The following is a 23,078-nucleotide window of genomic DNA, read 5'->3' on the forward strand; positions in this document are numbered from 1 at the left end:
TATCGGGTTTATTTCATTTCACGGAGTAAACAAACCATAATACAGATTAGACTGATGATAGGACATGTCATCTCGCCCAAAGCACAAAATTAATCACTTTATGCGGTAAATAAAAGATACAGTATGTTTGTAGTGTTATCATCCCAGCCTGTTCTCAGACGTCAACACTGTCTTCATCACTGATACGGATGAGACAGTGGTTACATCTACTGGTCAATAGACTGTACTGCGAGTATTCCGGTGTTCCCAGAAAGCGCCAGTTACATCATTCCACACCTTGAACAGTTCAGTCTATCGGATTGTGTTTTTATTTTGACGACTATATCTTTCTGTCTGCGTCAGATGGACCTTTAAACTCCATTGTTTTTAATCAGCATCGATCCCCATTCCAGATTTCTCGCGTCATTTTATAGACACACTGACGTCATTCTCCGCAGAGCTGTGACAGTCCACGCGGTCGAGCGTGTTCGCCCGTGACCTGCGCAGTTTTTTTCAGAAGCTCAGAAACCAACACCCTATAGTTTCTGACTTGGCTAGGAGTGCGATGGAGAGATACGAAGACAGAGAGCGATAAGCTGAAGAGTGCGTCTCAACTATCGGTTTTAATGACATGCTTGCTGTAAACTTATAGGTCAAATATAATTGCATGAAGTGGCCTCTCTGTCCACAAGCACTCCCAGATACCTAGTGCACGTGCAGTGGAAAGAAATGTAATTTACAAAGGCATTATAAATCATTACAACATGAATATAAATTGGTTACTTTCATGTAATACTTGCGAAATAGTGAGCAGTTTAACTTGCATGTTATAAAAGCCTAATAAATGCACTTTTTTCATACTTATATGAATTAAAACATAAAATGCCCTAAATACATGCTTTATTTCACAGTGCATTCAAAAATAGATTTGAAAGGAGTGATTATGTCGTTTTACTATAGTGCTATGTGTTAATATGAATTAAAGGGATAGTTCACGCAAAAATGAAAATTCTCTTATAATTTACTCACCCTCATGCCATCCGAGATGTATATGCCTTTCCATCTTGTGCTGGACACAAACAAAGATTTTTAGAAGAATATCCCAGTTTTGGAGGCCATTGTAATGTAAGTGAAGGGCACCAACATTTTGAAGGTCCAAAAAGCACATAAAGGCAGCATAAAAGTAATCCATAAGACTCCAGTGGTTAAATCCATGTCTTCAGAAGCAATATGATATGTGTGGGTGAGAAACAGATCAATATTTAGAGGTCCTGAAAGTGATTTTTTTTTTTTTTATGGAAAGGTAGCTAAAAATATTCCTTCTCCCTGAAAGATATTAATGAAATAAGTGTTGTGAGATATCTCACCTGTCTAACAGCTCTAGACTCACAGTCTCTGACACTTTCTGCCTGTCAATCATTTTGTGCATTTTTATAGTGTTCTAGTTGCAGTGAAATATTGAGACAATGCGATTTTTATGCCATGTTTTTCATTACAGGCAGTTGAGGGCACTATTTTACCATTGTGTTTGACAACCATTGGTTGATGATCTTCTGCTGGTGTTGGTCCTAATGGTATTTTTGATGTGGAGGATTTTGGATAGATGGCTAATCCAACAGCTAATCCAATGGCTCATCTTGTGAAAATTCCAGAATGGCAAAAATCGCTTACAGCACATTTAAGTCCTTTTTTTAATATAAATGTTCCTCCCTGCCCAGTAGATGGCGATATGTACGAAGAATGTGAATCACCAAAAACAAAAGAAGACAAAAGTGAAAGTGGAGATTGATAGTAAAAAAGACTTCAATATTAATCTGTTTCTCTCACACACTTATCATATCACTTTTAAAGATATATATTTAACCGCTGGAGTCATATGTATTACTTTTATGCTGTCTTTATGTTCTTTTGGAGCTTTAAAATGTTGGTACACATTCACTTGCATTGTATTTTCATTTTTGGGTGTACTATTCCTGTAATGTAAACTGTAATGACGTTAATGTAATGTCTTGACTCACCTGTGTTGTCACTTGTCACGTTGATGTCAAAAAAGGTGCTATAGTGTCCCAACTTTCTTAAGTCCACTGCAAAAACACTTTTTAGGTCTTCAGGTTCATTCACAGCATATATAATATAATAAAGCCTGATGACTATTAAAACATTCTGAACTGTGTACATAGGTTTCTAATGTTGGCAAATCCTTCATATGTTTACACTTTACATTAAGGATCATTTTCACAACTTATGTTTAAATATGTTGAATAATTTTTGTACACTAGGATAAATAATTTTTGTAACGCTATATCTTTTAAGTGCTTTGTTGAATCAACACAACACAGTTGACATGACTGGGAACACAAAACAAAAGCAGTTTTTTAGAGCTACCTTATTTACATGCTGAGATATATAATGTTCTAATGTAAAATGGGCATCACTTTTTTTATGCATGTTGTTATAACTGCTTATGATTTATAATTAATTTGTAAATAACTTTATTCATTAATAAATCCCTTTATAAACCTTTAACCATGCATGGGAACTTTATTGTAAAGTGTTAGGAAAAAAAAGGTAGATGAACATGGCAAGACATAAAACCTTTAAAGACAGGTCAAATCACATGAAAGTTGTAGAAATCCTTTTCAGGGGATGACAAAATGGATTCATATGTGTGAACATTCATAACTTGACCTGGTTGGCCTGAGACTGAGTAATTCATGAATGAATGAAAGACGGAGGGTTTCCAGTAAGAGGATTTCCTGTAGACTTTGATCAGGCAGCAGAGCGTAGGTGAGATCCCTCCCTATCTCTATCCCATAATGATCGGGAAGAGCCAATCATACACTAGTCTGGAAAATCAATAAGACACTGATGTCTCTCTCCATCTTTCTGGCAGGCTTTCATTCTTTCTCCACCTCCCTCTCTTTCTCTCTCTGTCTTTCCCCAGTGCAATTCAGGTTAATTCTCTTCACATTAGAGGTACTTTATTGGCAAGATCACAGACAAGTATAGTTGAACTGATTTACGAGGGTAAAAGGGACAAGAATGCATTAAAGAGAAAAATTGCAATATTTAGCATATTAGAAACGAAAGTTAAAAGCTTTAAAAAAACAAAAACACAGTGTTGCTTTACATTCAAACCATTCTTTTTCCCCGATTCTTTCTTCCTCTTTAAGCTCTGGTTATCTTTATCATATTTTTTTGCTAATATTTTTGTAAGCTCTTTAAAATTAAATAATGTACGTTTCTCAAACCAAAAGTCTTAAGTATGCATTCACATCAAATGTGGGTTTAATCACTAGGATGTATTTCTGAATTTTTTGTAGCACCCAGCTTCGACTGGCGGATTCAATTCTGTACGCAACACAAAAGATGTTGTCCATAGATATATATAGCTCCATCAAAAAAAGCCATTCTGCTCCGATGGCGTTCTTTTGGACTCATCTCTGCCGGGACTCGAACCCGGAGCCTCTGGATTAGAAGTCCAGCGCGCTATTCCATTGCGCCACAGAGACTGAGCCTCATGATATAGCATAAAGCGAGGTGATATTTTGCAGTATCCGCATCCTGCAGCATCAGGACCAGTTCACTATTCGGCCTGTAATTGCGCCATGTTCCGCTAGGGGATGCTCAGTACCCTCTTCTCACTACGCTGCAATGGCGCACGGCTACCCTGCGCACCCGGGAGAAAAACGGAAAAGGTTTATTTTATCAGTTCTGAAAATATTATACGGATATAGCAGAAGTCTCAAGACCTGTTTAATGCCGTTATGTTATTCGGGACCCCACCATGACTCAAACATACCAATTATTTACGAGGCAGTAATTTAAGCACCCTCTGTGCAAACACTATTCTGGACCCTCCGTAAGAACAGAATTGAACGGTAAAATCAATTTATCCAAAATATGTTCATTGCATTAACACGTCTAATTTCTGTATCAATTCTTTAGATGACTAAAGAGCTTTACTCTAGACCGCTAACATTACTAAGAAATTGAGCACTGTTGTTTTTTCTTCATCTCTTATAAACTCCATAGTTGTAGATAGAGATAAGTCTTAAATAACCTATATCTCATGATTTATTTTTTAAAGTGGTCAGAAAGGTAAATGATGAGAGAACAGGAGCTCCAGGATTGAGTGTTTCGATAAACATTCAGTGTAGTGATTGAGTGTTGCCTGTAATCTAAACCAATCCATTTTATGGCATTAACATTTAAATGAAAAAGCCCACAGCCATCTCTGACATTATCATTCAGGTGAACAAGATTTGAGGAGAATAATTTACTCTTTGCAGCTAGACTAAAATTTCATAAGGAGTTGTTTGGGGTTATTTGAAATACTAACCGGATTCTAACCTAATCTTCTGTATTAGTGGCTACTATAAAACATTATCATTACCTTCATACTAAAACATGAGAACAAAATTAATTGTTGGGTTTCAGAAAAACAGTGTAACTGGATGGAAAAGCTCCAAAAATTCTGAGTAGGGGGTAACATACTACAAACTTTACCTCCTCACATTCAAAATGAGCCAGCCTTGTTGTCAATAAACCACATAAATGCAAAAGGAACCTTTCCATTTCTGTTCACAGTCCAGAGTGTAGCGTTTTTATTAGTTAGGCTTTTGCTATTGTATATAAGTGATGTTTTTCGTCGCCAGAATGAATTGAAATCAACCACAGCTCAACGTTAAGATAACTGCAGTGACAGTAAAATGGGCTAACATCTTTAAGACATGTAAAGAAAACAATATAATGTAAACAAACATACCAGACCATTACTGTCATGTTCATATTATTACTGTAAGGGTCATTGCATATGGCATTGTAAGTGCTCTGTCCCTTTTTTCTGCAAAACAGAAAGCTGCTAACACGAAAATAGGGTTTTGATATATTTTGTATTTATTATATTAATACATTTTGTCCATAAAGACCATTTAAAAGACAGACAAACAAAAGAACAACACTTTCTCTTCTTTATGTATACTTCTCACACAGTCTCACTCACATCCATGTGCTTACATGTCAGCAAGAGCAACTGATGTGAGAACAGTCAGAGCAATGACAATGTAGCCAGAACAATAGACTTTGGGTATTTTAAAACCTTTTCCGATATCCCACATCTAAAAGACAGAGAGAAAGAGACAGATAGAGAAAGATTAACCTAAATCAGATCTACACATTGATGCTTATTTAACTTTAAAAGCTAAAATGAATGTATTTGGTCACATGTAACTGGTTACACTGTTCTTCAGTTGTGTCAATACCATGTTTACATGCACTTAAGAAAACGCTTTATTCCAGTGTTTTTGCAGAAACATCTGAAACGTCATGTAAACGAGAATGCAGATTAAGAAAAAGCAGTTTAAAACACCTAGGTTTTCCCCTGAAAATGCAGCTTATGTGGCACATAAGTGGCATTCTGATGAGTGTTTGAAGATTGCGCATGTGCATGAACAAACTGGATAACAAATGTCATAGAATGGAGCCCAACAACAAGTCAACACAGTGGAAATAATTCAACATTTCTGGGAATACAGTGGGAAAAGTACATATACAATAAACTATATTCATTTATACAATAAACTATATTCAATTGTTATTGCTCTGTAACAACTGCCGCTCCATGTATCAGACCGCTCATCCTGGGTTTGTGTCTACGTGCCATTTCCTCTATACGTAGCACTCTGCAATCTCTACGACTTAATAAAATAATTTAAACTCAAATCTATGTTTCATGTTGCATATTTATATTTATATATTTGGCAAGTAGTTTTGTAATAAGATGTATACTATGCAGTCAGACGTTCATAATTAAAAAAACAAACAACCAAACTCTGATGCAAACCGGAGGTGGATTTTAGCAGTTCAGCCATTTCTTTTTCTCAGATTACATAATTTCAATGCAAATCAATATTCCATGTATTTATTTATTTGGTTAGTTGCCATGTAATTAGCAGGATAATGTAAAGTCAGACAGTTGTTGTCGCACAATAAACTCCTTCAGGGTGACACAAGAAATTGCGTCTGGGTCCTGATCAAACCCCACTATTGCACTATTACGATAGTTAAAGAAACAAACACAGCAACAACTCTCGAATATCTTGAAATAAAGCAAGGCAACATAGAATAAAAATATGAAGTCATCCTCGGATGCCATGTTTGTTATTTACACAAGCGTTACAGGGAAATGACAATGCTGTGGAGAAATGCTGTGCTTGCAATTGAGCCACTTGTATATGGGAGTAAAGAATTTGCCACTTATACAGTGCAAGTAAACGGGAATGCCACTTTCTTGCAATAACCATATAAACGTGCATGATGCCCATATAAACATCACATGTGGCATGGTGTCCATATAAACATAGTCATTATAAGGACATAAGTGTTTGGGAGTGTGAATTTATTCTATTAATAATTGCGAGCGTGTGTGTTTACCAGATGACAGATGCAATTTAAGGTGTGGTAAGCCACTGGAAAGCCAGAGCAAATTTTCTGAGAGCAAGAAATTGGGGCCCAAAGGACATGGAGTGAATTAGAACAAGGTAATGTAGGTAGCTCTCCGGTAACACCAAAGTAGCGAGTGCAAACGCAGAGATACCTGAGGCAGAGAGAGACAACAACATAATTTAATATCAATACACAAGCATTGAATCCAAAGAGGTTCTTTAATGGTCAGTGAAGTAGAGGAATACTTCTAAGGCAATTAATAAAAATGTGTGTTAGTTACCTCCGCTAAATGCCACTCCTGTTCCTCTGTGAGAGATTGACATCATCATGGGGACATACCACCTACAAAACAAAATTACTGGAACACTGACTTCTTAAAATAAAATCACATGGCAAGATCACGTTATTTTATCACACAAAAAGAAGGTAGTAATATCACAGATTGTTGGAATTGTTATGTCATGACATCAAAAGTAATAACTTTTATGAATGAGAAAGGTGTGAACAATATGAAGAGTAGGTGGACACAATATAAAAACATATCAGCTTTGCTTATGAATATTAACTGCATGAAGTGACAGTTGCTCTACAAACCATGTAACTGCAATTAAGCAGCCCAAATCTACATAATGAGTATCTCCCCAAAACAGGGAAGCACTAACTTCTAGTTTATTTCCGATTTTACTTTCAAATTGAACTGTAATGGATGCTAAGTCTTTGCTTATGAGAACTATTTATGTGCAAGAGGTGAATAATTATCTGGATTTTGATTATTAATGACATACTGTACTAAAAACAAAAACCTCCTGTTTATATTGACTCAGATGTTTATGCATGTTTAAGATTAAAGGACTGTCTTTCAAAAAAAGAAAAACATGACAGAACAAAATATCTCAGTATCAGTTAAACAACTATCACAATGTTCTCACACGGAACATCTGACCTTAAAGTGTGCAGATGGAATATCTGACACACCAATATCAGTCTCAGAACTAAGAGATCTCAAAGATTTCATGTTTAACAAGACATTTGTTGAAACTACAAACAGTCATTCATAGCTGTAGAAAAATGCAGACAAAAGCACATTGACAAACATTAAAACAGAAGACACAATATTGTGTACTTATACAGGCAAAGTCACACAGTCCAAGTTCCAGATGTGGTAAACCCCACCTGTAGATGCTTCAGTGAAACAGGTTGGTTGAGACTTGTATTTTTGTCCAATATTTGTTCATTTCCTCTTTTAGCTGTTCCCATAGAAACGGCACTGAAAAACAAGATAGAGAACAGCTTTATTAGTTCAAAATGTTCATTCAAAAACCCTCCTAAGGAAAATATTCTTCAAGGGATAGTTCACCCAAAAAAGAAAATTCTCTCATCATTTACTCACCCTCATGCCTCCCCAGATGTGTATGACGTTTTCTTCTGAAGAACATAATAAAATATAAGAAATATATATATATATATATATATATATATATATATATATATATATATATATATATATATATACTCAACAAAAAAGAAACCTTTTTCAGGACGCTGTATTTTAAAGATACTTTTGTAAAAATCCAAATAACTTTACAGATCTTTATTGTAAAGGGTTTAAAAAAAGTTTTCCATGCTTGTTCAAGAACCATAAACAATTAATGAACATGCACCAGTGGAACGGTCGTTAGGACACTAACAGCTTACAGACGGTAGGCAATTAAGGTCACATTTAAAAAAAATTAGGACACTAAAGAGACCTTTCTTCTGCTGCATGGAGGCATGTAAGTCAATACATTGCAATGTCCATACTGTAAGATGCCTAAGACAGTACTACAGGGAGACAGGAAGGACAGCTGATATTCCTCGCAGTGGCAGACCACATGTAACACCTGCAGAGGACCGATACATCCGAATATCACAAATGTGGGACAGGTAAAGGATGGCAACAACAACTGCCCGAGTTACACGAGGAATGCACAATCCCTCTATCAGTGCTCAGACTGTCCACAATAAACTGAGAGAGGTTGGACTGAGGGCTTGTAGGCCTGTTGTAAGGCAGGCCCTTACCAGACATCAACAGCAACAACGTCGCCTGTGGGCACAAACCCACCATCGCTTTACCAGACAGGACATGCAAAAAGTGCTCTTTGCTGACAAGTCACGTTTTTTTCTCACCAGGGGTGATGGTCATGGTCTGGAGTGGTGTGTCACAGAATCATCGGACTGAGCTTGTTGTAATTACAGGCAATCTCAACACTGTGCTTTACAGGGAAGACATCCTCCTCCCTCATGTGGTACCCTTCCTGCAGGCTCATCCTGACATGACCCTCCAGCATGACAGTGCCACCAGCCATACTGCTCGTTCTGTGTGTGATTTCCTGCAAGACAGGAATGTCAGTGTTCTGCCATGACCAGCGAAGTGCACATATCTCAATCCCATTGAGCACGTCTGGAACCAAACGTTCCCAGTTCACACTTATGAGCATCCTTATGTTCGAACATGGTGTTTGTTATAGATAATCCATGACTAGCACAGAAGTCTAATAACAAACATCCACTTGAGTTCAGATCGGGGAGGCCGTTCCTCCCAATCACGCCTTTCCAGGTGTCCCTGTAATTTCCCATGTGTGCGTTGAAGTCACCCAGCATCACTATGGAGTCCCCTACTGGGGCCCTATTCAGGACCCCATTCCGGGTCTCCAAGAAGGCCAAATACTCTGAACTGCTCTTCGGTGCATATGCACAGACAACAGTCAGAGTCCCACCCCCCCACAACCCGTAGGCGTAGGGAGGCGACCCTCTCGTCCACCGGGGTAAATTCCAATGTAGCAGCGCTCAGCCTGGGGCTCGTGAGTATCTCCACACCCGCCCATCGCCTCACACCCTGGGAAACTCCAGAGAAGAATAGAGTCCATCCCCTATCCAGGAGTACGGATCCAGAGCCAAAACTGTGCGTCGAAGTAAGCCCCACCAAATCCAACTGGTAACGCTCCACCTCCCTCACCAGTTCCGGCTCCTTCCCTCCAGTGAGGTGACATTCCACTTCCCTAGAGCAAGCCTTTGCTGCCCGGGTCTGGTCCGTTGAGGCCCACGGCTTTCACTGCCACCCATATGGCAGCGCACCTAACTCCTGTGGTTTCTCCAATGGGTGGTGGGCCCAAGGGATGTAGAGGGGAGTTTCACATCGCTTCTTCGGGCTGTGCCCGGCCGGGCTCCGTGACAAGCCCGGCCACCAGGTGCTCGCCGACGAGCCCTCCATCTGGGCCTGGCTCCAGACGGGGGCCCCGGGCTTCCTCCGGGCAGGGTAACTCCTACTCTCCTCAATATCTATTTAATTATTTATTACTATACAAAATGTACAATTACACAATGATGACTCTTAAGGCTTTATATATATTACAGTTTCATTTTCTGTTGAAACATGATTTTCTGTAAAGTTGCTCTGAAACAATGTGTGCTGTGAAAAGCAATAAAAATAAAAATGACTTGATTTGACTTGACACTGTCAACTTGCAGACAGTAAGAATAAAATCAACACACAGAATAAAGTATAATTAATATTAATATAAAAGTAAATTACATAAATTTTAATAGAATAGATCAAAGTGCAATAAACAGTGTTACATATAAAACACATTTACAGAAAACCCTCAAATATCAATGTCAAATTCTTGCTACTGGTTTAACTGATCCTACAGACAAAAAGATAACTTTCATCTTACACTAATTAAAATGCAAATCTGTTACATTTAAATTAAAGCATGTTCGTACTGACCTAAGAAGCAAAGGCATGTTTTGGAGCTTGAGTACTTGGATGGCACGCAGGTGGATGTTAATTCATTAGTAATTAATGATGTCCACCAGCTGCCGCCATTTTTATTAGGTCATCATTGTATGAGGACATTACAATTAAATAGTTTCAACAAAACATACAGTTTATAACTATTCTGTTTCAAAAACGTTTTCAATAAAAGCATAGTCGAGAATACAAGTTAGGAAACGATTATTTTTTAATTTTTTTCTAAATATCTTTATTTTATTTACATGTTCACAGTTTCAGTTGCACAGTGAATTCTGTTACAAAACATGTCAAGTTCAATTTAAGATAAAAACCTACAGATATTAATGCAACTTTCAGTTGCTTTATATTCCTGACAATTATTTAAATAGAATATTATTATAGTACTATAGTTATTGTAACAATTCTATTGTATACACTCCAAAAAATTAAGATTTACACATTTTTATTTAATAACACATTATTTTCTAAATAAACTGTAGAATAATTGTGAAGTATTTAATTAAACTTATTGAGAAGTATGAACCTAAACAATACAGTTTGGTAAATGGCAAAGCAAATATATTTGCTTTGGCAGTAATTAAACTAATTTTATAATTGGCAAACTTAAATATATTTAAATAAGTTTCATTTAATCTATTTGTTTAAATCATAGTTTTGCAAACTGAATTCTTTTTTAAGTGTTTACCATAGAATATTTATTAGAACTTCATTTAACTAGCACCAACAGACCCCAAGCCTTTTTCCATAAAGTACATAAAAACAAAGGCAGATAAATATTTGAACCATGGATGTACTATATTTCACATACAAAGTGCAAAACTGAAGAAAAAGAACAACAACTAAAAAAGCAAATATTTAAATATAATATTAAAATTCTAAATCCAATTTAAAATCCATTCAGCAGAAATGTAATGATCCTGAACTAAATGTGTCTGTTAATCAACAAATTATATTGGATAATAATATTCAGGTTACATCATGTAAACAGATTGATTATTATTAAGTGCATGTACACAACAATGTCACTCACGCTTACATATGCACACACACACATAGACATAAAGTACACATCCACTTATACATGATAAATGTCACGTGATTTTCTGATTCATAATTTGCTCTTTATTGTTTACACACAAATAAACAGACAGACACAGACTGACAGTGATGCATAGAGATTGCACATTCTTGGCTTGTTAATAGTAGGTCTCTCTTTCCACCCAGCCTACAAATGTGAGATAGAGAGTGAGAGAGAGAGAGAGAGAGAGAGAGAGAGAGAGAGAGAGAGAGAGAGAGAGAGAGAGAGAGAGAGAGAGAGAGAGAGAGAAAGTGAGAGAGTGAGTGAGAGATCAGTGTGCATTAAATTAATTAAAAATACAGAATAAAGTCCTATTCACATAGATTTAATTAATGGATTCTTTAGTTTATTTGTAATGTTGCTGTTTTGTTTCTTGAACTTTGAACTTACAATATTATTGGCAGAGTTATATTGGCAATGCATCAAATATATGTATGTTATATGTTTACTCACCTCCAGGATTCCGGCGCAGGATTAATTTACGGATTTCATCGTACACAAAGATTAGCAGACTGTACGGTAATGCACAGAACCACCAAGTAACCCTGAAAATGCCAAATAATAGCAAAAGGCAAAAGATGAAAAAAGGAGGAGCAGAGAAAATTAGCTCTTCTAGAGAGCAGAAGAGACACGACTACATGACTGTGTGTGTTAGTGTGTGTCTTACTTGAGTGGGTACATCCTTAGGGCAATGTCCATGCCAGGGCAGTAGGACAGGAAGGCTGCCAGAGCCGTCTCAGTGAAAAGGCCAAAAATTAGAATCCTATTCCTATAAGATCAAACGTCAGAAAATAACCTTTAACAAAGATATATGCAAATACCACTCTTTTGAATTAAAACACCACCCATGCCTTCACTCACACACACACACACACACACACACACACACACACACACACACACACACACACACAAAGACTGACTTCATGCCCTGCTGGAAGACGGAGTTCCTGCGTGTCTTGCAGATGATGAGATCTGCCCACTGCACTACAACGATGCTGGCGAAGAAGGAGGTGTGGCAGGTGAACTCGACGACTTTACGCTGCTCATAAGTCTGCAACAAACACACCAAATATGAATATATCTGAATAGATGAACACAATTCTCACAGTATAAAGATGACATTTGTAAACATTCTGCACATACACTCACTGAGCACTTTAATACGAACACTTGTACACCTAATTATTCATCCGATAATCAAATTAGCCAATCGTGTGGCAGCAGTGCAATGCATAAAATCATGCAGATACGGGTCAGGACCTTCAGTTAACGTTCACATCAACCATCAGAATGGGGAAAAATGTGATCTCAGTAATTTCGACCATGGCATGATTGTTGGTGCCAGATAGGCTGGTTTGAGTATTTCTATAACTGCTGTTATCCTGGGATTTGGATAGTGCCAAAAACAAAACAAAAAAACTTCCAGTGAGCGACAGTTCTGGTTACGGAAATGCCTGGTTGATGAAAGAGGTCATGGAGAATGGAACCAGACTGGTTCCAGCTGACAGAAAGGCTACGGTAACTCAGATAACCACTCTGTACAATTGTAGTGAGCAGAATAGCATTTCAGAATGCACAAAACGTCGAACCTTGAGGCAGATGGGCTACAACAGCAGAAGACCACGTTGGGCACTTTATTAGGACCATAAAGTATTCAGTGAGTGTATATCATATGTGGACTTTAGGAGGAACACCCCAACACTGACCCCCTCACCATTCTAAACAGCACTGTGGCAGCAGTGGGATCATTCAGGATCCTGGGCACTACCATCTCACAGGACCTGGAGTGGGACACCCAAATTGACTCCACTGTGAAAAAGGCCCAGCAAAGGTTGTAATTCCTTCACCAGATGAGGAAGTTCAACCTGCCACAGGCGCAGCTGGTACAGTCCTACTCAGCAGTCATTCAGTCTGTCCTCTACACTTCAGTAACTGTCTGGTTTGGTGCAGCTACGAAATCAGACATCAGAAGACTACAGAGGACAGTTCGGACTGCTGAGAGGATTACTGGTTGCCCCTGCCCTCCCTTCAAGAACTGTACACTTCCAGAGTGAGGAAAAAAGCTGAACAAATACTCAAACTCACCCAAATACTCAAATCGACCCCACTCACCCAGCCCACTATCTTTTTGAACTGTTGCATTCTGGCGATCCATGTCATGAACAGTTAAAACTGCCCCATTGAGCAACAATTATGTGCAATTCAGTTTAGTGTTTTTATATTTATCCAACACATCCAACCTCTTCTGCCATTACATTCCCTTGCATTCCCATTTGTATTAGTACTACATGTATATATATATATATATATATATATATAGAGAGAGAGAGAGAGAGAGAGAGAGAGAGAGAGAGAGAGAGAGAGAGAGAGAAAGAGAGAGAGTCTTATTGTGTATTCTATATATACTTTATTTTCTATCAAAAAAAAAATATTATAATTTTTTTATAAAATCTCTTGTCTTGTTGCTGTATTGTATTGTTGTGCACTGGAAGTGCCTGTCACCAAGACAAATTCCTTGTATGTGTAAGCATACGTGACAATAAAGCTGATTCTGATAATACATGATACAGATATGATATATAGCCAATGAGGTTCCCCTCTGGTACCAGTGAAGACCTTTCAATGGCTCACATAGAACAATATGACAGTTTATTCACACTGCATTTTATTTTTTGAAAGACAATCACTGATGAAAAAGATTTTTCATTATAGTAGCACCTGTGATTGGTAATTTGAGGTTGAATAAAATGGATAACTGAGGATGAGGCAAAGAATGGTAAGTGCAAGTCAGTACAAATCGGTACAAGTCAGAACAAGTGGAAGTCTAGGGGGAACTAGAAAGCAGAACCTGAACATTATTAAAAAACCATGTACTGAAACGTGCAGCTAACATTACTGGAATATATTTCATATTCTTTTATGTAACTACAGTACATCATGTTGATTTCTTGCCAGACTGATAAGAAGATTCCAACTGAAGTATATCCAATCAGAATGAAGTAAACAAGAATCAGGAGAGATTACATAAAACAGTCTATATAAACTGTGTTCTGACTTTTCGCCGCTGTTCCAGAGCTGTGACTGATGGGACCCGGCAGCATATTAATAAACAAGCAAAGCAAAAACTGGAGTCTGGGTTAATTATTATGCTGCAGCATAAGTCTAGATATATGAGTTAGGTATTAGAGTGAAATCGCTAGCGTGTAGTGACAGAAATACAAGACTCTCGGCCTGAATGAGTATTGTCTATAGGCAGGACACTGCCAAACTCTCAGGTGGATGCTGAATTGTAATGCACTGAGTAAGGTACCAGTAAGCTGGAAACTAGGAGACCAGCAGGGTAGGCTAGTGATTTAGGAACTTATGTCTACCAGGGTCAGTATTTAGAATTTCCATGACAATTTGGTGAGCCAGAGCCAGGAGTTTGAGGTCTTTTCTCTCTTCAGAAACATAGAGTTTCCTTCAGCTGAGAAGATTTGAAGCTGTGTTGAAGAACTTTCGTCACGCATTCGGAACCAGCGTGAACCTGTGATGGCTGAGAAGGAAAATCCAGAGTGGACAAAAGGACTGTAAGCAAAAGAGTAAGACTGTAATTATTCTGATGGTGACAAGTAACATTTTAAAATTAAAATAAAATAATAATGAGAGTTTTTACGATTTTAAGAATGGAAGAAAATGCAATGAAAAACTGCTGATGGCAAATTTGAGGGTGCTTTCACACTAGCACATTTGGTGTGCACCCGAGTTGGAATGACATCAAAGTTCGGTTGATTTGGGTCGTGAACGCTGTTTTCCGAACTTGGGTGCACAGCCGCGACCGGCACCTGAGTCTACTTGGTGCGGTTTGCATCTAATATGAATGCAATCGTAATCAACCGCGGAAGTGAACCCTAATTGATGACGTATAATTTGCAACATTGCAGGCTCCTGATCGCAATTATTATGGGTTAATGAATTTATCGTACCAGCTTGTGTCCAAACAAATCACCTTCAGAGAGCAGCTCACATTCTTCACTCTTGCAACGCATCCGCTGGCTCGCACCAAACTAACGCTAATATTCATCACATCATTGCACATTCAATGCATCTGTGGCAGACAAATATATTTGTCATTTTGTACATGTAAAGTTTTGGTGGTAAATCCAAAGAGATAAAAACTTCAATAACACAGTGAAGCTAATGTCTTCTTGAGTTGTTGCCTATTTACAGTAGTAAACAGCTGCTGCTCTTACTCACATTGATGACATAATCTGACTGCTGTTTAGAGCCCAAAAATATGATGTGAACAGAGACCAGAGGGGGAGGGGGGAGGAACAAACCCGGGTTCGGTCCAAGCAATCAAACCAAGTGTGAAAGCACCCTGATATTGAAGATAGACCAGATAAAACATTGCTCTTGGTCCATTAGGTTGCTTTCACACTAGCACTTTTGGTGTGCACACAAATTCGAATGATGTCAAAGTTCGGTTCGTTTGGACGATGTGAACGCTGTTTTCTGAACTCGGGTGTGCACCCGTGAACCGCACCCGGGTCCACTTGAAAGGGTGGTCATGTGTACTCTGGTGCAGTTTGCTGCTGATGTGAATGCAATCGTACCAATTTGCGGAAGTGTACTGCTTGTGATGAAGTATAATTTGCGTCTATGCAGGCTACCAATCGCAGTTACTGTATTGTGGTTTAATGCATTTCTCATACCTGCTTGTGTCCAAATACAACGCTTTCAGAGAGCAGCTCACATTCTTCACATCTCTTGCAATGCATCCGTGGGCTCACGGCAGACAATTGCTAATATTCTTCACATCATTGTACATTCAATGCATCTGTTGCAGACAAACATAATAATGTTTTTTGTGGTAAATCCAAAGAGACTTATACTTTAATAACACAGCGAAGCAGATGTCCTCTTCCATTGTTGTCTAGCTACAGTGGTAAACAGCTGACACTTGTCCTCAAGTTGATGACATAATCGGACTGTGGTTCAGACCCAAAACATTTTATGTGAACAGAGACAAGCAAGGCAGGGGAAAGGAGGAGGAAACAATCTCTGGTTTTTGTGCAAAGCACACAATGCCAATTGTGAAAGCAAAAAATGCCAAAGAAATGCTATTTCACACAAGAACAATATCAAGTTTTTATACTCCTTCAAAACAAACATTTTGTTGTTGCTTCACAAAGAGCGAAGGGAGGGGTAGCTGACAAAGAAGAGGAAGTGAAACTTCCACTTGTACTCACATTGATGACATAATCGGACTGCTGCTAGAAACATACGGGTGACATGCTGGATAAAAGAATGCTAACTAGGTGAGGCACACATGATGTTCCTCCAACAGGAGAAGGACCGAAAAAGATAAAAGAAGAGGAGAATGCCCAGCAAAAAAGGTTTTACTCCCTTCCACAGAGACATCTGATGTTTTATTGCCCATCGATTTTTGGGCAATAAAATGATAACCAAAAACCAAAACAACCATTTCTCACAGATCAAGTAGACCTGTCGGACAAGATGATACTCAGATCAGCGGCAGCCAAACTAGAGCAAAGGGCAGCAGCAGCCTGCAACTGCCCAATGATTCAGTTTTATGTCAGTGAAGGCCCTAAATGGGTAGAAAGACCATGGGATTTGGAAGAGTTACGGAATGTGGCAAGCTGACAAGAAGCAGGCCCTTTCCAGAAAAGCCAGCAACTGGATAAGGGATTTTAAGCGAACCAAGGAACCATGAACTCCCCCTTCCCCGCCGCAACTTCTCACCCCCGGTGTCCCATCCCAACAATCTCCTGACCTACCCTAAGCTCCCAACTGCTAACCCCTCAACCAAACAGGACACATGGACTTTCTTTTTCAAATGAACTGAAACAAAACACAGTAAGCTCTCATGGTACATCTTGGTAAGAAGGTCATACATGAGATTGAAACATGAATAATAATAAATAAAAACAAGAGCTGGTTTTTAAGTTATTTACTGGCCTCAAAACAGCTCTCTGATTTTTACTAACTTTGGCAGCGGGGTGTGGTCAAGCATCCGTCTGGAGAGAGAGAAAACGGTAAGGGTGCTTGCACCGGAGCTAGATTATGTCTAACCCCTGTCTCTAATTCCAGTGAGCATGGGGAGAGTGGCATATGAGCAGCCACATGGAGTCCTCCCAGTTGGCAGAGATCCTCCAGTCCCTTGCTGGCCTACACCAGTCCCACCAGCAATCCCTGCTTGAGCTCCGGCAAGATCAAGATCGTTGGTTCTTCAAGATCCTTCAAGCTCAAGCTGAGGACCGGCATGCGATCCGGAGCCTTATCAGCCAGGAGAGAGCCCTGGCCGCGTGCCCGGACAACCACAGCCCCATGCCCCCACACATGCTCTTGAAAATGGGGGAGGAAGATAACCCAGAAGCGTTCCTCGATCTCTTTGAGCACAAAAGTGATGAGATCTGGGGCTGGCCCCATGATCAGTGGGCGGCCAGGCTCCTCCCGTTTCTGTCCAGGGAAGCCCAGCTCGCAGCACAACAACTGCCGGCGGCTAACCTCCTGGTTATGAAGATCTGAAGAAGCCCATCCTGCAGCAGGTTGGCTGCAGTCCAGAGCAGCATCGCTAGCTCTTCCACTCGATGAAGTTGGAGAGGACCGGCCCCCCGTTTGCCTTCCCCCAATGGCTCTGAGATGCCTGCTGGAGATGGCTGCTGGCAGGGGATCGCGACATCGAGGGAGTGATCGATCAGGTGGTACTGGAGCAGCTCAAGGAATGTTAGAATGTCTCCAGTGCCACCGCCCAGCGACTGTAGAGGAGGCTGTCCGATTGGCGGAAGACCATATGACAGCATACCCAAGGGCGGAAGAGCCCTCCCACTCTCTCTCCCCTTCCCCTATGTTTTCCCCATTCTCTTCCCCCTCCCCTCTTCTCTCTCACACTCTGCTCTCTCCCCAGAGCCCATTCCTGCCCCGCAGAGATGAGCAGCCCCGCCAACGAAGACAGTTCCCAGCACCTACAGTGTCCTGCCGTTCTCCCTCTCAGTTGGAAGTGTCCGCCTACCACCCTCAAAGCGGAGGAGCATTGGAAAAAGGGAATCAGACTGCAAAAACCAAATTGTGTAAAGTAATGCCCATGAGAGCTCAGAGGGAACTTGATGGATGGAACATCTGCGGGATCGTCAGATCACCAGCACACCTGGGAGCAGATGTGGGCCAGCAACATGATGTGGGCCAGCAGATAGATGGATTGGTGGATGGATGGAAATGGTGTGTGTGGGGGTGGGGGGTGGAGCGGGTACATCCAGGAAGTGAATTTCGAGGGGGGGGACGGCATTCCGGTTCAAACTGATTGCATTTTAAGTGAATGAAGAGATTATTTATTTTTTTATCTTTTATCCACTGAATAGCCTACAAAAGTTATGCGAGTTACGCACATACATGTAGTGGGATCTTTACGTCTGTGGTTGCGTAACTTGCGTTGTGTTGACTTTCGTGAATGGATAAAATTTACGTAATACAATGGGAATGCGTCTCTGCATTCTCACACCACCTCAGGCCCAGACAGAATTTACTTAAGGTAAATTGACTGAGTCTAGAGATGCACCGAACGATAATCAGAACAGAATCCGGCACTTTAGCAGATCCAATAACAGAAACTATTCAGAAACTATTACATTAAATCGATAACGCTGCATGGTCAAACATGGAATTATACAGGTGTCTTGCCAAAGAGCTCGCTTGTACAGTTGATGAGACATGTATTGAGTGAAAACATAATCTCATAACCTCCCACATATGCACTCAACAGGTTCATAATTAGCATGGGGATCCACAAGCACGTGACAGCTTTACAAATGCATGCATACCTCAACAAATGCACGCAACAAATCCTCACATGCTCAATTGACAAATCCACAAACAGGAGAACGTACAAACACATTTAACTCATGAGTCACAATTCAATACACAAATAAACTGCAATATGTGTAATTTAGTGCACAAATAAATGCCATTTGTACACACACACACAAGTGCTTCGCCATATGCTAGGGGCATGGTTTAGCATGGCTGACACCAGTTCCCCAGCACTCATTCATTATGCGCGAATAGGAGAAATATCCAGTAGATTTGGCAATTTTTTTGTGTGTGTGTTTAGAAGTTTTCATTTTGGTGAATCACTACTAAGACTATTTTAAAAGTCCTTACTCATTTTACTATTATAGCTTACTAAGCATTATATCTATAGTTATGTTAGCCTAAATGTGTATTGTAACTAGAAATGTCTATAGAGATATGTAATTAAGCTTTTTAGCTCTCATTAATGCTGATCAAGCCACTATGGATTTTACTGAACCATTGTTTTTATTTTTTTATTACACTGATCGGTCAAGTGTTTGTTCTAATGCTCTCCATGGCCATAAAGAAAATGCATGGTTGCATCATTTTCATCTTCTGTAGTTTGCAATCTCCAATGCTCCTTGCAATGTACTAATGATTATATTTTAATATGATTTACTATCAATATGTTGGTAGTAATTATGTTACTATCAATACAGTTCAAAATGAAGTCTGTGTCAACTGCATCCTCCCTCTTACCTTCAACTTTATATGCGTATGAAAATAAAGAGGCTCTAAACTGAGAGGTCTAAAACATTCAGCAGTTTTCTTTAACGTTTTACTTTTTAACCTTTAACACATGTATTTAAAAGGTTTGTGTGACTGCTACCCATGTGTAGGTTCCTGCACATTGTATCTCTAATTTGGATGGAATTGCACAGGTAATTATCTCCAAGCACAAATTCTGTTGAATGAAAGGTTTTTTTATGCACATATAATTCATGAATGTTGTTCAGTGACCTTTCACCCCCTCCACCCCATTAGCATCCCCCAGTGAATCTCTGCCATTTCCACCACTGGATAGAAATGACAGATAGATATGACAGACAGTCAGATAAACAGATAGACAGACAGACAGACAGACAGACAGACAGACAGACAGACAGATAGATAGATAGATAGATAGATAGATAGATAGATAGATAGATAGATAGATAGATAGATAGATAGATAGATAGATAGATAGATACGACGGATGGACAGACATATACGACAGACAGATAGATACGACAGATGGACAGACAGACAGATAGATAGAGATCTGACAGACAGACAGATAGAGAGATACAACAGACAGACAGATACAACAGACAGACAGACAGACAGACAGACAGACAGACAGACAGACAGACAGATAGATAGATAGATAGATAGATAGATAGATAGATAGATAGATAGATAGATAGATAGATAGATAGATAGATAGATAGATAGATAGATCGATCAGACTAACAGATATGACAGACAGATAGATACGACGGATGGACAGACAGACAGCTACGATGAATGGACAAACAGATACAACACACAGATAGATATGATGGATGGACAGACAGGCAGATAGAGAGATACAACAGACAGACAGACAGACAGACAGACAGACAGACAGATAGACAGACAGACAGACAGACAGACAGATAGACAGACAGACAGACAGACAGACAGACAGACAGACAGACAGATAGATAGATAGATAGATAGATAGATAGATAGATAGATAGATAGATAGATAGATAGATAGATAGATAGATAGATCCGACGGACAGATAGATATGACAGACAGACCTAAAAAATGTCATTTACTTGTTATTATAACCCTTTAGATAATTCTGATACCTCCGTGGACAAATATAATGCTATTTAAGGTAAAGAAAAGTGTCTTTGAGAGTGTATGTGAGTACCCATTGCTGTCCATAGCCATCCTCTAGATCGTTTACTGTGCGATCGTCCCAGTCCAGTCGAATCCCCAGCAGTGTTCGGGGCAGAAAACCATTCTCAGCCATGATCACAAAATATGTGAAGAAACCTCCCAGTGCCTGGATCATACCTACACACATACATAAACACACACACATGAACTGAGATTCACAGGTAAATATATACACATTAAAACAGTGCAATTGTGTAATTACTTTTACACTCCTACAGCACGAAAGTGCAATTTTATGTCATACAGAGGCTTTAATCAAATACGACACATGCAATTCTTTATGTACTACAAAATTTACAAGCAATTACAGCTAAAATGGGCACTGAATGAATGTGTGCATTCATTGATATTTGTGTGCAAGTGCATATGACACTAACCGATCTGTCCATAAGCCATGCTGATGAGCCTCTCATTCACCAGATTGTCAGTTTTGGGGTTTCGGGGCTGGCGCTTCATAATGTCACTCTCTGCTGACTCATATGCCAGAGAGATCGCAGGAACCTGAGAGAGACAAAGTAACAAGAAACAAATATGGATACATTTTCAAAAGAGTGTAAACTAATTTTGACCATGACTGAACATGTAAAAATGAAAATAATACTTGGAGAGGTACATATGTTAGATATATCTTAACATGTCACTGCATATGTGTGTGTGTGAGAGAGAGAGATATTATATGTCCGTTCCCTGAGGGTGGTCTGAAAGGAACTGGAAGTGTGACAGAATGAACACAAGTGTTAGTGGGTATATCTCACCATGTCAGTGCCGAGGTCGATGCAAAGGATGGTGACAGTGCCCAGGGGCAGTGGCACACTGGCGATGATGAAGAGCAGGAAGGGTGTGATCTCTGGGATGTTGCTGGTCAGAGTGTATGCAATTGACTTCTTCAGGTTATCAAAGATCAGACGGCCTAAAACAAAGAGAATGTTTGAAAATGTTTTGTCATTATTATTATTATTCCAGTTCCAATGTATTTATTTATTCATTTTAATTAATACTTCTGTCGCTTTTTTTTTTTTAAAAAACCTTTTAAATTATGAATTATGTCATTGTTTTGTATTTATATTAACTCTTTGGCAGTATTGTGTGTAAACAACAATTTTTTAAGAGTGACAAACAGAGGCAACATTTTAATATCATGCTTAAAGTTGCTGTAAATGATTTAATCCGTTTTGCTCACATCTGCCATTTTACTTTGACAAACATTAAAGGTGCACTCAGTAATTGTTTTTTATTTTTCATCTTGGACTTACAACGGCACCTAGTGGCATGGATGCAGCATCATTCAAGCATGGTAGTTTTCAGTTACCAATGTTATTGTAGAAATGTTCTATTCACAGTCAGCCATGATTAATTTAATCCTTGAGTGAAAGTGTCCAATAACAGTGTGGTTACTGAGATTAAGCAATAATATTCGGCTGGCCATGAAATTCTAACATGGCTGCCCCCATGAGGGGACCTTATCCATGTACAATAAAACTGCTTTTATAAGGTAACTGATATTGCTGGTGTCTTCATCTTATGTGAGTGCTTATGATTATATATATATATATATATATATATATATGTTTCAAAATTACCATTCATTTCTTTAGGAGTAAAACCTTTTAAATGAGGAAAAAAATTACTGAGTGCACCTTTAAGCCAACAATTATTTAGCCTGACACGGACCACTAAAATGAATGGGAGAAACTGGGATGCCAAATATGGTGGGTGTACAAAACGAAGTCCCGCCTTACAGGTTATAACTGTCCTGACTGCTTTGAGCCTGGGGCTTCTACAAGAAATAAAGGGGGATTACGTCTGCAAGTATCCAGAGGATATGAAGTGTTCAACAGGGGTAAATAAAGTAAAACAATTGAACCAATGGCAACCAAAATCTATTTTCATAATTGTATTAAAATAAAGGGAAAACATATTTACAGTACTCAAACATTCAATAAAGTAATCAACAGCAAAATAAACAAAAACAAAGGCATTCAAATAAAATGATAAAC

General features: G+C 39.1%; 1 protein-coding gene, 1 non-coding gene and 1 pseudogene across 5 annotated transcripts in view; all 3 read right to left on the bottom strand.

The window, feature by feature from the left end:
- Positions 1 to 3,417: 3,417 nt before the first annotated feature.
- Positions 3,418 to 3,491, bottom strand: trnar-ucu (transfer RNA arginine (anticodon UCU)). The gene has a single exon. It is a non-coding gene; the product is annotated as a tRNA-Arg (tRNA).
- A 1,372-nt stretch (positions 3,492 to 4,863) lies between these two features.
- On the bottom strand, positions 4,864 to 7,441 carry LOC127649730 (succinate dehydrogenase cytochrome b560 subunit, mitochondrial-like; annotated as a pseudogene).
- A 3,272-nt stretch (positions 7,442 to 10,713) lies between these two features.
- The window catches only part of atp1a2a (ATPase Na+/K+ transporting subunit alpha 2a), a 28,516-nt gene continuing 16,151 nt past the window's right edge, over positions 10,714 to 23,078 (bottom strand). Inside the window, exons 18-24 of one of the 4 annotated variants that reach the window (XM_052133494.1) lie at positions 21,837 to 21,991; positions 21,459 to 21,582; positions 21,053 to 21,198; positions 12,221 to 12,351; positions 11,965 to 12,066; positions 11,751 to 11,842; positions 10,714 to 11,444 (exon numbers count right to left, since the gene is read on the bottom strand). In XM_052133494.1, the coding sequence (XP_051989454.1) occupies positions 11,416 to 11,444; positions 11,751 to 11,842; positions 11,965 to 12,066; positions 12,221 to 12,351; positions 21,053 to 21,198; positions 21,459 to 21,582; positions 21,837 to 21,991 (779 nt within the window). In that variant the 3' untranslated portion in view covers positions 10,714 to 11,415. Of the gene's footprint in view, positions 11,445 to 11,750; positions 11,843 to 11,964; positions 12,067 to 12,220; positions 12,352 to 13,014; positions 13,082 to 13,588; positions 14,868 to 21,052; positions 21,199 to 21,458; positions 21,583 to 21,836; positions 21,992 to 23,078 lie in introns of those variants that run through there. The other 3 variants (XR_007971215.1, XM_052133495.1, XM_052133496.1) reach the window with 3 other exon arrangements.

The sequence above is a fragment of the Xyrauchen texanus genome, chromosome 9, assembly GCF_025860055.1.
Source record: "Xyrauchen texanus isolate HMW12.3.18 chromosome 9, RBS_HiC_50CHRs, whole genome shotgun sequence".
Lineage (NCBI taxonomy): Eukaryota > Metazoa > Chordata > Actinopteri > Cypriniformes > Catostomidae > Xyrauchen > Xyrauchen texanus.